The following is an 18,417-nucleotide window of genomic DNA, read 5'->3' as shown; positions in this document are numbered from 1 at the left end:
AGGTTAGGAAATTTGTGGTTGGTGAAGACGATGGTTTTGGTCTTTCCAATGGTTAAATGGAAGAAATTGCAGCTCATCTAAGACCAGATATTGGACAAACAGTCTGACAACACAGATGCAGTAAAGGGGTAGAAATGAATAGTGGAGAGGTTGAGCTGGGTGTCATCAGCTCCCAAGTTGACCCCAGGTTCTTTGAATGATGTTGCTAAGGGGCAACATGTAGCTGATGAAGGGGAGAGGGCAAAGGATAGATACCTGGGGAACTTCGGAGAGAATGGTATGAGGGCAGAAAAAGAAACCAATGCAGCAGGTGTTTTGGCTAGAATCAGTTAGGTAAATTGCAGCACCAAGCAAGGACAATTCCACCAAGCTGAACAATGGAAGAGGGATGTGGTGTGGTCAACTAAAGGCTGCAGGGATGTCAAGAAGGACAAGGGGATAATGTGTCATGGTCACAGTCACAGAGAACTGTCAAAAGAAGATTTATAGATTCAGCAGAGGTCTGATTGTGGATAGTGCTTGACTGCAAATGAAAGGTTAACATTTGAAGTGAATGAAAATGAATGGAAACATGTTACAAAATAAGTAAACACACAGCGGACAGACTTACGTTGTAAACAGTCTGCATTTAGTAAGTCTTGGCACTTTTCATGACATTTCACACCGCACTCAGTGCACCGCATTCCCTGACGAGCAATGCCCCATAGTAAGCCCTCACATTCATAGCAGTATGTAGGCGTTGTGGCGGTCCAGACCTCAAAATTGTGGGGTGTGGTACACGAGATAGGGTAGATTAAGGCTTGGAGGGTCTTTTTATAAACATGATTTTTCTGCAGAGACAAATGTAAACATTACTAAAAATCTGCATGATATATTACAAATCTGCATGATCCTCCCAGCAGGTTTCTCAGTTATTCCGATACCCAGATTTGTAATGCAAACTGTTTATGCGTACTTGTCATGTTGTAATTGTACTCTCGCTCTATTGAAAGTGCTGCAGAGGCATCACTGGTAATAGGGTGTTTGTCCTCTAAAGGAACAATGCCAGGAAATACTCTTTGGTTGAATGGCAGCAATAATACATTTATGTTGTATAAATCTGTAAAAAAAAAAATTCTTTTATTTTTAAATCATATCCATCTTTTACCTTCCCCATTCCCATTTAAGTTATTTTACTCCACTGTATTCCCAGGAATTTGACATGTGGTGCATGCAAACAAGAAGCTATGGAGACATAACGGCACAGGTGGAGGCCATTCGGCCCATTGCGTCCATGCCACATTCACTTGACAAATCACAGAGTCAGAGAAAACAAATAACCGCCAGGGTACACAACCTTTGGCAGGTAGCCAGCAAGTGTTCTATTTTTTCCTTCCTATGCATAGTACTTTACACTTGTCTGGAATATATTTCTCCTGCAAGAAACCTGCATGTGGGGGATAGGATCACTCCTCGTCATTCCAGAGGGGAATGGGTTTTCTGACTTGCCACACCACCACATTTATTTTTAACAGCGAACAAAACAGCAAGCAATGTTTTAAAAATTAAATACCTAAACTATGTGATCTACTGATGAATTTTACATTATTAAAGCATAAAATGTGCGCAGCCGTGTAGAAATACTGGCTGCGATATTCTTCCTAAGTCACGTTTGGTGTGAGTGGAGTTTTGGATGGGAAACCCAGAAATATGTGTTTCCCATATGTCCTGGCAGTGGGGAGTGGGGGGAGAGCAGATGGTAGTAGGAGGGAGCAGATGTTGGGGGGAGCATAAAAGATTACGCAGGGGGAATGCAGATGGTGGCTAGAGGCTGGGGGAGCAGATAGATCATGGGGGTGGGGGGGACAGTGCTTATAGGTAAGCTTGCCGGGCCTGGAGGAAACACTCCTGCTCCTCATGACTCACAAGCAGTGTCGTGAAGGCACTTATCCTATGGATCCTGCTCTTCTTTCTTCCTTTTACCTGCATGTTTCCCGAAACCTGGCTGACTCTGGTTAAAAGTAGGAACACAGTTAAAATGGAGGCACACAGCCTCCTTAAAAGGTTTCAATACCTCACCCACCTCCTGTGTGTGGACTGGTCGCCCGAACCTTATCCCACCTCCATTAAAACTGCAATTGGGCAGATTTGAGGTGAGCGGGTTCCTGTTTCAGATTTTTAAGCACACACCCAAACAATAACCACCTGTTTTTGGAAGGTAAAATTACCCCCACTGTGTTCAAACAGATAACAAAGTGAAAGTAGAAATGAAAATGGTTCTGGTGAAAGGTCAAAGACCTGAAATGTTAACTCTATTTCTCTCTCCACAGGTGCTGCCAGACCTGCTGAGTATTTCCAGCATTTTCTGTTTTTATTAATGAAAAATACTAACATATTTTTCGCCTACACCGTTCTTACCAGCTCTTCGTCTTTTAGGGAGGTGCGAGTAGCCATTGCAGAGGTAATGCCAGCTTTCCTTGACTGCACAAGTGACTGTAATATGAAACCAGGTATAATATTATAGATTTAAGTTTAATGCAGCTCTTCAACATAGTAAAAAACATGAAGCAGAAGGAACTCACTAAATTAAATGTGGATTTGCATAATATAAACCAATAACCACATACATGTAAAGTAAAAATAGTGAATTTGTTTAAGGTAAAATAAAATCCACAGACATGTTTGACCTGTACTATTAAAAGAGTGAACCTTATAGTTGCATGATTATTGTAAAGGATATTCTTTGAATACAAAAGTGCCTGAGAAAATAATAGTATTATTGGTGTAATTAAGGACATTATCTCTTTTTTGGTTGGTAAATTCCCTTTAAGTGTTTGCTCTAAGTCACAGAATCGACAATGTTTGCTGATCCCAGCTAATGTGTAGAAGGGTGCTACGCCTGGCTTTGATGCTAAGTGGTGGGAAAAATATCACAGCGTAGGTTCTCACTCCTGAATGCTACCCAGTAGCTACTGCTAGAAACTGCTCATGAAGAAGTCACGGGAGCTCAGTAGAAATTCTCTCCCACTCCAGCTCCCTTGTTGCATAAAAAAGAAAAAGTTGGTACCCCCAATTTTAAATCTCCAATGCCTTGAATTTGCTTCATGGGCACATCTTTGAAGTTAGTCCTAAAAATGCAGCCATTCCCACGACCATTTTCCCAATCTCAAATTATGCCATAATGCTCTGCCACTGTAATTAGAATATGCCCAAACGTAAAATGTAAAAATGGGGGTACCTCAGTGGGGTCCAAGGAAAGGGCCAAACTCACTCTTCCTTCTTTAAGTATAAAAATTAAAGTTTTAACTAATTCAACCATCAATCATACACATTAGCCAACCATGGTCAAGAATCTGCAAGTGGGGAAGTTTTTCAATTTTTATGGTGATTTATACTTATGCCAGAAAAATGGATTAAGAGAAACAGAAAATACAGTGCAGGTCTCATTGAAGAAAAGTTTTAAACATAGCAATACAACTAGAAAAATGAGTTTTCTACTGCACCTGTAATATTAAGAGTCTCTGAGCTAGCGCAATTGTAGGAAATTGAAAATGAGGCTCTGTAATTTGGGACTGTGACCAGTTTTATCAGCAGAGATGCGTTCCAGTCGAAAGATCAATAGATGGCCATAAAAGATTGTGGAGGTTTGGGCATTTTGTAGTTACATGTGAACTCATTTATACTCAAAATTCCGTGATCTTTTAAGCTACATAATTGAATTTACCCATGCTCCATGCATCGGAGTGTAAATATGGTAATTCATGGCCCACATGGTAAACATACAGCTTTGCTAATGAAGGATGGGATGAAACTACTGCTTTGTTGAAGAAGAACTAGCAGTACATATACTGACACTATGATTTATCACCAGCAATAAAATTCTACTCCATGAATCCTTTACAGAAATCAGCTTTGTATATAAGGTTCAATTGTCTTAAATGTTTTAAAATAATCATTTGCAGGAGCGGAAGCTATCATGGAAATGCTGTAAAGTATGATGAAACAAAGAAGTGGAAGGTTGAGAGTCAACAAGCATAAAGCTCCTTTTTTGTTTATTGGGGAGATTATAGTACCACTTACCATGGCCTGGACAAAAGGAATGTTTGCATACAAAAAAATTACAATATGTTATTGCAGAGTTCAGCTCTTCTAATGCTAACAGCAATCATGTTATATTTTTACCACTTCAATACTAGAATGTACCCATTTCAGAAACTATAGCCCCGATTTTAACCTGATCCGCTCTGACAGAACGGGTGGGTTTGGGTTGGATGCTTGATTTACGACCTGCTCAATTTTACAATCTATTAAATCATGTTCCTAATTTAGGTGAATATTTCTTATTGAATTAGAATCATTCCTTTTTAAAAAAAATCACCTTCACAAGAAACTGAAAAGGTCAAATAATTGACTTTTATATTTCTGAAATCACAAGATGGAAAAACTATTTCTTCTTGCGACCAGCAACATTTCAATTCTTTAACTGGCAAAAACTTCTTGCAAAGGTTTAAAAAAATACAGAATCAACAGAACAAAGTATGAATTATTAAATCAATATAATCTGTTAAACAGTTTCAGACTATTAGGAGTCTGCTTTAAAAATGCAAGTAAGCAATATTCAGCTCAGCATAACATTGCTTTTTTATTCATTCATGGAATGTGGGCGTCACTAGCAAGGGCAGCCTTTATAGCCCATCCCTAATTGCCCTTGAGAAGGTGGTAGTGAGCCCTTTTTTTTTAATACAACTGAGTGGCTTTCTGGGCCATTTCAGAAAACAGTTAAGCGTCAACCACAGTGCTGTAGGTCTGGAGTCACATGTAGGTCAGACTGGGTAAAGGCAGCAGATTTCCTTCCCTAAAGAAGATTAGTAAACCAGATGGGTTTTTACAACAATCCGGTAACCATTACTGATGCTAGCTTTTTATTCCAGAGTTATTTAACTAAATTTAAATTCCCCAGTTGCCATGGTGTGATTTGAACTCATGTCTCTTGATCATTAATCCAGGCCTCTGGATTATTAGTCCAGTAACATAACTGCTACGCTACTATACCGCCTTAATGTTTCAAGTGTCCGACCTAAAAAGTTAATCTAATTTTGTCTTGGATGTTGCTTGATCTACTGTGAACTTCCAGCATTTTTACCTTTCATTTCAGATTTTTAGCATTCACAATGTTTCTTTTTGTATCAGCCTTTTACTTCTTTGCTTTTTAAAAAGTTAGCAGTTTCTTTTTATAGTTTTTAAAATATTCTTTTGTTTAACCCACTTCCTTTTAAATCTTGGCCTTTATTCCCTCTAATTTTTATACTGGAAGAAAGCAGTAAATTAGAATTAGACAAGTGACAATCTTTACAATTAACATTTTGGGATCCAAAAGATAAAATTCTTCATCCGTTTTATTAGATAAGGACGTTCTTCAGTAAGCAAGTGTACTTGTCATCTTCCTGTTATATAGTTATGTCACTGCAGTTATTTGCAATATATCCTTCTGCGAACTGTTTGTGCACTTGATATTAGCCAATTTCCCTAACAAGTTAAACTTATGAGGCTTTGGAATAGAATCTGCAACATGCATATATTTATTTTTCTACCAATCATCAGAACATGTTCCAAAGTTACAGAAAAAATTATTATTTAATCTTTATTGAGGGGAAAGATATTAAAATTGTGACTAAGCACAACTAACTTGGGTATTGGACATTCCATTGCAGATCCATGGAAACACAATGATAGTTTGTTAGTATTTTCACATCAATTTTGTCCTCATTGTTTTCCTAAAATTACCTGAAATCACCTAGTTTTTTCTCATTACTGATACTATTAATTTGAAGATTAAAACTATATATATTAATTTGAAAACAGTTTTAAAGCCTGTAGTACTAGCTACAGAGCTGTATGAGCAGTCGTACACAAATCATTGTGTGGGACTATAGCAAACTAAACAAGTTGATTTTTATTTATTTGACAGATTTTGTAAATAAGTGTGGTAATAAGTACAAGGACATATATTAAAATAGGCCACAAAGAAAGGACACCAAGCCCACAGGTACTGAAGAGGATGCCAAATCTAGACTTTTGTACCAGAGCTGGTGTACAGACATAAACAAAACAGCTTCAGGTAGCTGAAAGAATAATAAATGATTCTGTCACAAAAAAGGGAAAGAAGTCACTGCTGTAAAATTACAGCAGTGTTAAACAAGTGACATCATGAACAGAAACCGGTAAGGTACTGCCAGATACTCAAGCACACTATCTACCTATGTAGCAATTCCTGCACAAGCAATCTCCTGTCAGGTACAAGGTGTCCCTTAAGCTGCCCACAAGCGCATAGAGAAAAATCTTAGCTTAATGTCAAGCAAATTATTCCTGTTATCTCAGAATCCTGACCCCACCTACAGTTAAGCAACAAAGAAAAACAAAGCAGAGAGTATCAGCAATGGCAGTAAAAAAAAATCTAACAAAAGTGCACCTAACACATCCTGCAACATATTGACGATTATCTGGGAGAGAAAAAAGTGACTTACCAGATCGCTAACAAGGGGGATGGGTTTTTTCTTTCGCAGGTCTGGCATACTGTCAATACCGTACAGCCCGCCTCCAGTTCTAGAAAAGACACCAACAGGATACAGACTTATAACTTTGGTTCTGGAAAGTCAGTTATGAATATGTGATAATGTAGTTAAGTGGCTATGTTACTGGACTAATAATTAGGAGACCTGAACTAATAATATCGAGAAAGAGAGTTCAAATCCTACCACATAGCTTGGGAATTAGATTGAATTACATGTAATTTACAGCACAGAGTCATGGGGGGCATTTTATGCACTCTTATGCGGTGGGTTTGGAGGTGGGGAGAGCATGAAAATCGGGTGGGATGGTGATGGGGGGACACCGCCACCTTCCTGCTTCTGCTGAAATTAGGTCCGCTGAAATTGGCCTCGCCAATTGAGGCCCTTAAGTGGGTAATAATGCCCAATTAAGAGCCTCATGCTGCCACTGTCACAATTAGCCAAGCAGTGGGCAGGCCTGTCACCACATGGGGAGTATAGCAAGAAAGAAAGTAAAGGTTGCTTGCTAGCTCCAGGTGGGGTGGGAGGGGGGTGCTATCATTAAAAGGCATGAATGAGGGACTTGGCAGCGGGAAGGAGCGCCACCCCTTGTCCTCCTCGCCCGCAACCCACACCCCGCAAGACCCCTCCTGCCTTGACCTACCTGTGGCCTGGGTCCAGTGCCACTCCTCAGCCTCGGGTGGGTGCACTGGTAGCAGCCATCACCTCCACAGTGGTGCTGCTTATTAAAAGAGCTGCCGGCCTCTGATTGACTGGCAGCTGTCAAAGGGCGGGACTTCTGTCACCAGGTCCTTGATCCTGTGGAAGGCCTGTCGTTGGCCAGTTAATTGCTTAATTGGCACTTGATTTGGCAGGCCTCCCACAGAAGGGGCGTTCTTAGCGACGCTTTTGCCAAGCTCAAGACCCTGTCTCCCAGATAAAATTCCGGCCATTCAGTCATAACGACACAGAAGGAGACCATTTGGCATATCAAGTCTATGCTGGCTCTTTGTAGAGCAGCAATTCAATCAGTCCCATTCCGCCGCTCAATCCCCTCAGGTGCCCATCCCTTTGAAATCATTCATCGTCTGCTTCCACGACCCTCATAGGCAGTGAGTTCCAGGTCATCACCATTCGCTATGTAAAAAGTTCTTCCTCACATCCCCCCTGTATTTTTTGCCCAAAACCTTAAATCTGTGTCCCCTCCTCCTTTTACCATCAGCTAATGGAAACAACTTTTATTTGCCTACCTTATCTAAACTTGTCATAATCCTGTACACTATCAAATCTCCCCTCAATCCCCTTTGCTCCAGGGAGAAAACCCCCAGCTTCTCCAACCTAAACTTGTAGCTATTCCTGTAGTTACTCATTCCTGGAGCCAAATATCCTCTGCACCCTCTCAAAGACCCGCAGCCCTAACAGGTCTCTGAGGGTATTTATGCTCCACATGAGCCTCCTTACCTTACTTCATCTCACTCTATCAATAGATCCTTCTATTCCTTTTTCCGTCATATTGTTATAAAGGCTGGACCTTATAACATGATTATGTCTTAAAAATTATGATTTTTAATAGTTCAAGATGGAGTCCAGGAGGTCAGCTGGCCTCAACTCCACTCTGCAGAAGATTACCAGGGCAACAGAGGGAACAGAACAAAGGCTGTTTTCTAAATAACAGAGACTATAGCACTAATACCTGAAGAACAATGGGCTTCATCCTCCCAAATGTTTGGGTTGTAAAACAAGGAGTCAGCCACTGAGAACATACAAATGGACCCAGCAGGTGGTAAGACCTGGGGACAATGGAAAGGCCAAGTAGCTTTGGGAAACCAGACTTCTGGTCTTTGCCATTTGGAGAAGGACAATAAAGTATTGAATTTTAGGACCAAATACATTTACCACACTTTCTGGAGGAAAACAGGCTGTAAGGAATGAACCATCACATTGTAGCCTCTAGGAGGCTGTGAAAAGAGAACCCATCAGGCTGAGGCTGTAAAGAAGGTTCCCAGCAAGGGCAGCTGGAGAGAGAAAGGGAGTGTGAATGCCTGCTGTCTGAAGAAATACAGCGAAAGGCTGTGGAGATATGAACCTGTTTTGAGATTCGAAACCTGCGGAGGAGCGAAAGGGCCACAGAATCACCAGAAATCACATTACCTATGGACATCCAGGGTGAAAGGGACCGAAGAAATATTGATTTTTGAAAAGTCTGGGAGATCCAACCTATTGCAACTGGCAGAAGTTTGGGACTTTTAACTGCAAAAGATTTCATCATCAGAAAGTATTTTCAAATTGTAGTGTTAAGTTAGTCGTGTTTTGCTTTGTTTAACTCTTGTACAGTAAAGTTTTTTTTGTTTAAAACATGGAATCTTGTGATGTAATTCTTTCAGTAATAACTGGGAATTCGACTTTTTTTTAAAACAAGGTCCCTAACGGGATCGTAACAATATACATATCTAGCTTCCCTGTAATACATCTATGCTAGTTGCCTCAACCACTCCTTGTAGGTTTTTTTTATTTGTTCACAGGGTGTGAGCATTGCTGGGAAGGCCCCCATTGTTATACATCCCTAATGGTCCTCGAGAAGGTGATAGCAAGTTCCACATTTTCACCACACTCAACTGAATTGCAATTAAATAAATCTGGAAATATAAAGTTAGTATCAATATAAATGTGACCATGAAGCTACTGCTTTGTCTTAAAAATTCAAATGGTTCTTTAGGAAAGGAAACCTGGCCTCTTAACCAGTCTGGCCTATCTAGTCCCATACATCTGGTTCACTCTTTACTGCCCTATGAAGTGGGCTAACAAAGCCATTCAGGTGTATCCAGGTACAAGTAGGAATGGGCAATAAATGCTAGGGACACCCACATTGTGAGAATGAATAAAAAATTATAGGGTTGCATTTCCAGCACATATAAATGCAAATGTATCCTACAAAAGAGGTCAGATTCTGACGCTGAATCTTAGGATTCAAATAAAAAAGTTACTTACATATTCAGAACAGTGCACTATTTGCATTTATTAATGATATGTGTATTCTAACCAAAAAAATTAAGGTGAAAAATCCTTTTTTTTTACCAACAGGCCTAGAACTCTAGCTGAGAGAGTAGAATAATTTGGAGAGTAAAGTTATCCATGCTTCATGAGAAAGATAATGTAGTGTCAGCAACACTGGTGTCAGGGGCTGGATCATCTGGTAAGAGCAACTCTAAATGTCACCCTTAAAGCTGTCCTTAACTGCAAGGGAACAAAGGCTGGGAGCAGACTAGAGGCGAGAACTACCCTTTCAATGCCACTGCTTTGAAGGTACTGCTAAAGGAGGTTCTGCAGAAAAAGACAGGGCAGTGGGACTAGCTGAGTTGCTCTTGCAGAGAACCAGCATGGACAGGATGGGCCAAATGGCCTCTTTCTGTGCTGTAATCATTCTGCTGGTTTTTTTTTTAATGCGATGCCTGAGGAAACATGGATAGAGGTTACACAGCATTTATGCACAGCCCAGCAAATTTCGTCCTCACATGGGAACAGATCTTGGCTGGGTGGTATTGAAGCATCTCCCTCATTTTGCCCAAGTATCTGAATTACTTCTTCCTGTGAATCCAATGGTGTATTTGAGTCACACCTTTCCCCAGCATGTGGCACATTGTATTTCTCCTCAGGTTTTGCCTTTCCATTAAAAAGTGGTGTCATCAACCATGGTTGCATTGCATATCTTTGGTCCCACAGCTGCTGTCCCTCCAGTCTCTGTGTCTCTGCAAATAATTCTGACACTACTGGCTGCCATAAGATGAAGGAATGACGGGAACTTCAAATGGGAATTCTGCTCCTGTACTCACAGACCTATAGATTACCTCACAGAGCTATATAGTCATGGAGTGGTAGGATTTTCTGTTCACAAATGCATTGGAAATAGGGGCACATATGACCATGTGAAACAATACTCTGGGGGATACTGCCCCGTGGTAGAGGTGGAGTGCTCTTTTATGATGCTGGCTCCTTTCCAAAGGGAAACTAATGAATTCACTGGCCTTGGGAAAGAATGCCTCGATGACATGGACATCTCAGAGGAGAGCCGACTTCAATGCTTCTGTTTCACAAGACGGGCAACATAAACCCCTGAATGTAATATCTGGATCAGGGATGGTTTTCCATAGAAGTGCAGATTACCAAAACATCAACATTTCTTGCTATTGGATGTTTCCACCCCAAGAAAAAAACCCTTCCTGGCTGACAAGTGGCAGATGGAATTTAATACAGAGAAGGGTGAAGTGATGCACCTTAGCAGAAGGGATAGAGAGAGGCAATAAAAACAGAAAGTGCTGGAAATACTCAGCAGGTCTGGCAGCATCAGTGGAGGGAGAAACAGAGTTAACAGTCTGGATTTTCTTCTCCCGGCGGCGGGCGAAAAGAATGGCAGCCTACATATGCGGGCCGTGTGCTTCGTGATGGCCCAGGATAATGAGCCAGTTGGGCTGCCCACCCACCCCCGCCACTCCAAATCATGTGGAGGGAGTGGGCTCTCCGACGTCAGTAATGGCATCAGCTGCCTGTGCACAAGCGCCAGTGCAGCCAGACCTACTGGGTCATTTAAATTATTAAAGGGCTACCCTCCATAACGTACAGCTGATAATTCTATCGCCCCATCTCCCCCAATAACAATTAAATTCAACATCCCCCCCCACAGAACATTTACCTTCAATACTTGACCATTCCCCCTGAAAACTGATCAAAGTGCAGAAGTCTGCCCTTCCCACCCTCCCCTCCACTCCACTAGTAATTTGCATTAGAGCCCTCTCCCTCCTCACCACTACACTAAAACTCATAAGTACCCCCCTTCTCCACCATGGTCGCAACTGCTTTCCCTGGACGGGAACGTGAAGACGCCTGAGTGCCAGCCACCACTTGGAAGATCGCGGCCCGAAAGTAAGATTGCTGATGATTTGATTTAATGTATTCATTTCATTAATTTAAATACATTAATCCGGGTTCTGTTGCCTAGCGGTGGGTGGGTGTGGCTGCCACAGTGTCTCACCGCCGCCAGGTAGATTGGGCCCAGCACTCTTGGAGTCGGGCTCCGTGACGGGCCGGGGCCAGAACGATCTTCCAGCACGCCCCCCGCGCCATGGAGCCCGATGTCGGGAGCTCGGTAAAATCCCGGCTACGTTTCAGGTCCGTAACCTGTTGATGATGTTTCATGGCACCATTACTGAGACTAGCTTTCAATTCCAGATTTTTATTAATTAATTAAATTTAAATTCCACCAGCTGCTATTTGAACCCATTAGCTTCGGGATTACTAGTTCGGTGATGTTACCATTACGCCACCATCTCCTCTGAAGTAAACTACAGTATTGCATCCAGTTCTGGTCACCACACTTTAGGAAGGATGCATGGGCCCTTGAGAGGGTGCAGCGGAGATTCACCAGAATGGTTCCAGGGATGAGGAATTTTAGTTCCAAGGTTGGGTTGTAGAAGCTGGGGTTCTTCTCGTTGGAGCAAAGTTGATTGTGGGGAGATTTAACAGAGGTACAAGATTATGAAAGGTTTAGAAAAGGTAGACAAAGAAAAGCTGTTCCCATTAGCTGATCACACAAAGACAGGGGGATGTGAGGAAGAACTGTTTAATGCAACGATTGGTAATGTCCTGGAACTTGCTGCCTACAAGGGTGATGGAAGTGGAGATGATGAATGATTTCAAAAGGAAACTAGATGGGCATTTGATGAAAATAAATTTGCAAGACTACAGGGATAAAGCGGTCAATGGGACTGACTGGATTGCTTTAGAGTGCCTGCATTAACTTGATGGGCTGAATGGCCTCCTTCTGTGCCAGAATGACTCTATGACATTTCCTGTAGAAAGGAAAAATTGCCTGCATCAGGTTTGCAAATTCCACCAGGTGCCAGGGTTCATTTGAGTGCAGGAAGTTACACATGGGACCCATATTGTCATCAAGACTCTTCATATCAAAGCTATGACCTTCATGAAGATAAAAGGACTGTGCTCAGTTTGTGTTCAGATGTTATCTTGCCATAAAAAGGTCATTGGCTATTATCGAGGAAGTAGACGTGATGCTTTCACTGTACAGCATTTCATTGTACCCGCATTATTGTAGGGCATACAGCACTGCGTGGATGATTTATGGGAGAACAGAGCTGTCTCTGTAACCGTGGCTGTTATCCCCACTAATTCACTAAGTGCAACTTACGGGAGTCATATTGGAATACACTGCATATCTAATGAATGTGATTATTCTGGTTTAAAAAGATTGTGTCAATTTATTAATTTTCAGAAATTCAGTCAGTAGTGAGAGCAAGTATTCACAGTCATTAGATCTTCTTCCATTAATAAATTTTCATTAGTCTAAACCAAACGGCAATATTGAGGACTCAATGTAAAATGCCAATCTCTCTGTATCTCTTCATATAGAAATTACACCAATAATAAACTTTAAACAGGCAAAACAGGAACAGTAGCCAAGTGGAAATTAAGGAAAACACTACTGTAATATCAACAGGTGATCTGAAATGAAGTTTAAATTAAATTTTTATATTTTAGTAATACTGAGGAAACCTGAAATAGCAAATGAAATAATTTAAAAGAGTGGTTGGGTGATACTGTAGGTGATGTCAGCAAGTTAGGAGTAGTGTCGCTTGTGAGGTTGCAGCACATATAACTTTAGCTCTGATTTTGTGATCCCAGTTAAACCAGTGCTGCCCACTACCCTTTCCTCCCACCACTGATATGGTATAATGGCAGCTATAATGCAGAGATGGGGTGGGGAAGGCTGTAGAAGAAACAATAAAGCTCCTTTTAAAGTTGAAAAATGTTTCACTGAAAGCACAAATGTCAGCTAAATGGAAGTAAGTTCACAGCTGAGTGAATATGAGGAGGTGGTGGAGGCAGGAACAGTAACGACATTTAAGAGGCATCTGGACAGGTACTTGAATGAGCAAGGCATAGAGGGATATGGAATTAATGCAGGCAGGTGGGATTAGTATAGATAGGCATTATGGTCAGCATGGACGCGCTGTACGACTCTATGACTCTAATATAGTTACCCAGCTCCCTTATTCTGAGTCAAAAATGAGAAAAAAGTGTGTTGGTAGCAGGAAAACGACAAAGATGAATCTGCCCATTCCTTATGAGACCCATCAAGTGTGTCACAAACCTGTGCCACATCTTCCTGGACATGCTATTTCAAGTTCTTTGCACAACCCATAGTCTCTTCCTTTCATACAAAGTGCTACTGCAGAAACAGGTCATTCGGCCCAACAGGTCCATGCTGGTGTTTATGCTTCACACAAGCCTCCTCCCACCTGTCTTCAGTTAACATATTGCTTTCTCCCTCAGGTGTTTATCTTTTTTATATCTTTCACAGGACATGGGCATCACTGGCAAAGCAATTTATTGCCCATCCCTAACTGCCTTTCAGAATGTGATGGTGAGCACCTACTTGAACCGCTGCAGTCTGTGTGGTGTAGGTACACCCACAGTGCTGTTATGTAGGGATTTTCAGGATTTTGACTCAGTGACAGTGAAGGAATGGTGATACATTTCCAACTCAGGATGACGTGTAACTTGGAGGAGAACTTTCATCTATCTTCGCCTTGAATGCATCAATGCTTTTCGCTTCAAATAGTCCCTATGGTAGAGAGTTCCAGTTTCTAACAACTTACTGGGTAAAGAGGTTTCACCTAAATTCTCTACTGGATTTATTAGTGGCTAACTTGTAATTATGGCTCTTAGTTTTGGTCTCATTTGCAAATGGAAACATCGGGATGGATCTTGTTCTCCCACTGCCGGGAGCGGTGGCAGGTGAAGAAAATGGCGGCCACCATGCACAGGCCCCGCGCTGATGCACCACCGCAAGCTTGCGTCCGGTGGCTTCTTAGCATATGCACGGCGGCCGCTACCCCTAATCACGTGGTGGGGCGGTCTTGGCAACGCCATTCACGGCGTCACCTGATGAAGAAGCAGCTGCTGGCACCATTTTTAAAAGCTACCAGCCCTGCAAACAGCACAACATAGTGCAGAGTTGACCCCTTACCCCGCCACCACCATATGCAACAGAATGCAGAGTTGATCCTTTCCCCCCCAAACGCAACAGAATGCAGAGTTGATCCTTCCCCCCGCAAATGCAACAGAATGCAGAATTGATCCTTCCCCCCCAAACGCAACAGAATGCAGAGTTGATCCTTCCCCCCCCAAACCCAACAGAATGCAGAGTTGATCCTTCCCCCCCCAAATGCAACAGAATGCAGAGTTGATCCTTCCCCCCCCAAATGCAACAGAATGCAGAATTGGTCCTTCCCCCCCCCAAACGCAACAGAATGCAGAGTTGTTCCCTTCCCCTCCATGTGCAACATAATGCAGAGTTGACCCCTTCCCCCCCCATAAACAATAGAATTCAGAGTTGACCCCTTCCCCACCTTGGTGGTGCCAGCTTTCCCTGGACTGGAAACTGAAGGCGCATGAGTGACGCACGTTGCGTTGAAGATCGGGAACTGAAGGTAAGATCGCTGCGGATTACATCTTAATTAAAGCAAAGATGTAATTTAAATATGCAAACTCGGGTCCCGTCGCACAGCAGCGGAGGGGCCGCCACGGAGCTTCCCTATTGCCAGGACGATTAGGCCTGGCAATGCCAGCGTCAGGTTCCATGAATGGCTCCTGCCGCCTCCATTTTCCAGCTCCCACCTCCCCCACCTCTTTGCCACAGAACCCTTCATGGTTCTGCTTTTTAAGTTAGCCCTGAGCTGCTCATAGTCACTCAGCAGAACCTCTTTCTTAGTCCTACCTATGTCGTTGGTACCTACGTGGACCACAGCAACTGGATCCTTTCCCTCCCACTCCAAGTTCCTCTCCAGCCCAGAAGAGATGTCCTTAACCTTGACACCAGGTATGCAACACAGCCTTCAGGACTCTCTAACTTTGCTGCAGAGAACAGTATTTATTCCCCTAACAATGCTATCCCCTATTACTACTACATTTCTCTTTTCTCCCCCCACTTCAATGGTTTATATCCTCAATATATTTGGTTAGCTTATCAGTTATCTCCTCTCTGTCTCTCCTAAGTGCTTTTATATCTTTTTTGACCTCTTCTTCTAATGTCATGTCCAACATATTAGTTTCCCTGATCACTGTCATTTCTTGTGAGTTTATCGTGTGTATTCCATCGTGGGCCAATTCTTATTCTGATTTTTCTTTGTTATTTAAGTGCCTGTACTATCCTATACTATTCCTTTTTATATTCCTTGATAATTTAATTTTATAATTTCGCTTTGCCTTTATTTTCTTTCCTACCCTTTTTATATTCCCTTTTGTTATCCTCTCCTTTGTTGTTTTAGTGTATGCCTATTTCTTTAGTGTCAATTTTGCCCTTATTTCTTCATTCTTCTATGGTGTGGCATTACTTCCTCCTGTTCTTACTTTCAAGTGGAATATATTTGTTCTAGACTCTACTGATCACTGTTTTAAATGTTTCCCAATGTTGCGACAGTAGTTTATTTGTCAGCAAATGTTTCCAGTTTATTTTCCCTAGTTCCATTCGCATCCCCTTAAAATCAGCCTTTTTTCTAATTTAATGCAACATGGTTTTGTGCAGGGAAGGTCATGTCTTACCAACTTAATAGAATTCTTTGAGGAAGTGACAAAGTTGATTGATGAGGGAAGGGCTGTCGATGTCATATACATGGACTTCAGTAAGGCGTTTGATAAGGTTCCCCATGGTAGGCTGATGGAGAAAGTGAAGGCGCATGGGGTCCAAGGTGTACTAGCTAGATGGATAAAGAACTGGCTGGGCAACAGGAGACAGAGAGTAGCAGTGGAAGGGAGTTTCTCAAAATGGAGTCGTGTGACCAGTGGTGTTCCACAGGGATCCGTACTGGGACCACTGTTGTTTGTGTTAAACATAAATGATTTGGAGGAAAGTATAGGTGGTCTGATTAGCAAATTTGCAGACGACACTAAGATTGGTGGAGTAGCAGATACTGAAGGGGACTGTCAGAGAATACAGCAGAATATAGATAGATTGGAGAGTTGGGCAGAGAAATGGCAGATGGAGTTCAATCAGGGTAAATGCGAGGTGATGCATTTTGGAAGATCCAATTCAAGAGTGAACTATACAGTAAATGGAAAAGTCCTGTGGAAAATTGATGTACAGAGAGATTTGGGTGTTCAGGTCCATTGTTCCCTGAAGGTGGCAACGCAGGTCAATAGAGTGGTCAAGAAGGCATACGGCATGCTTTCCTTCATCGGACGGGGTATTGAGTACAAGAGTTGGCAGGTCATGCTACAGTTGTATAGGACTTTGGTTCGGCCACATTTGGAATACTGCGTGCAGTTCTGGTCGCCACATTACCAAAAGGATGTGGATGCTTTGGAGAGGGTGCAGAGGAGGTTCACCAGGATGTTGCCTGGTATGGAGGGCGCTAGCTATGAAGAGAGGTTGAGTAGATTAGGATTATTTTCATTAGAAAGACGGAGGTTGAGGGGGGACCTGATTGAGGTGTACAAAATCATGAGAGGTATAGACAGGTTGGATAGCAAGAAGCTTTTTCCCAGAGTGGGGGATTCAATTACTAGGGGTCACGAGTTCAAAGTGAGAGGGGAAAAGTTTCGGGGGGATATGCGTGGAAAATTCTTTACACAGAGGGTGGTGGGTGCCTGGAACGCGTTGCCAGTGGAGGTGGTAGACGCGGGCACGATAGCGCCTTTTAAGATGTATCTAGACAGATACATGAATGGGCAGGAAGCAAAGAGATACAGACCCTTAGAAAATAGGCGACATGTTTAGATAGAGGATCTGGATCGGCGCAGGCTTGGAGGGCCGAAGGGCCTGTTCCTGTGCTGTAATTTTCTTTGTTCTTTTGTTCTTAATATTTTGGTCTTTGTCATCTTTGTTCCTCCTGAATCTTCATCTGAAACGTTATTACAGTGTAATTGCCATTGCCTCGATGTTTCCCTACACTTACTTCTCTTATCTTGTCAGGTTCAATTCCCATTATTAGCTCTAGTACTGCTCTCTTTCTTGTTGGATTTTTTACATACAGGGTAAGAAAGGAATCCTGTACTTATTATAAAATCTTCATTCCTCGTACCCCTTTTGTTGACTCTTTTTGCCAGTTTATATGGGGGTAGTTAAAATTTCCCATGATTATTAATCTGTTATTTATTCATGTCACATATTTGCTTACAAATTTCATTCACCACCTCCTTTCTGGCATTAGGTTGTCCATATGTATGTCCTTATTAATGTGATCGATCCCTGCTTGTCTTTTATACCAATTCTGTTTCTAAACTTCTTTTAGTTATGTCCCTTTTTCGTATTGTTCTTACGTTAGTTCTACTTAGTAAAGCTACTCCATCCCGCCCCCTTCTCCTTTCCCGACCCTTTTTGATTATGTTATAATCTGTAATATTTAGATGCCCATCCTGTTCTTTGTTTCGGTTATTCCTACTCCATCTGGTTCCACACTATCAATTCTTGCTTCCAATTCCCCTATATTATTTTGGATGTTGTTGTGCAGGCAGTTTAATTCGTCTTTAGTAGTTGTTCATTTTTAAAAGTCCTTTTATACTTCTGTTTTCTAACTGTATTTGATCCTTGACCGTTTATGCTACTCTTGCTATTTTTCACCCGATGCCTCCCCCTGCTTACCTGTCCTATCAGCAGCCCTATTTAACCTTTCCGCCAAGATACTGTCGCGTTCAGGTGGAGCCCTTCCCAGCGCTACAACTCCTTTCTGTCCCAGTACTGGTGCCAAGTACTATGTCTTTCAGCAACGCATTCACCTTCCTGATTTACTTATCCCTCTGCCAATTAACATGTGGCTCGGGTAGTAATCTTGAAAAGACCACCCATGAGGTTCTGCTTTGTTAATTTATTTCATAACTT

General features: G+C 42.1%; 1 protein-coding gene across 1 annotated transcript in view; it reads right to left on the bottom strand.

The window, feature by feature from the left end:
• Positions 1-18,417, bottom strand: part of LOC137370623 (protein unc-13 homolog B-like) — a 783,931-nt gene that overhangs the window by 211,984 nt on the left and 553,530 nt on the right. The window contains exons 12-14 of the mRNA XM_068032730.1: positions 6,504-6,582; positions 2,398-2,472; positions 611-830 (exon numbers count right to left, since the gene is read on the bottom strand). Of these exons, the coding sequence (XP_067888831.1) occupies positions 611-830; positions 2,398-2,472; positions 6,504-6,582 (374 nt within the window). The remainder of the gene's footprint in view (positions 1-610; positions 831-2,397; positions 2,473-6,503; positions 6,583-18,417) is intronic.

This window comes from Heterodontus francisci, chromosome 1 (genome assembly GCF_036365525.1).
Source record: "Heterodontus francisci isolate sHetFra1 chromosome 1, sHetFra1.hap1, whole genome shotgun sequence".
Classification (NCBI taxonomy): Eukaryota; Metazoa; Chordata; class Chondrichthyes; order Heterodontiformes; family Heterodontidae; genus Heterodontus; species Heterodontus francisci.
Note: the sequence above shows the minus strand (reverse complement) of the source record. Positions and strands in the feature narration are given on the sequence as shown.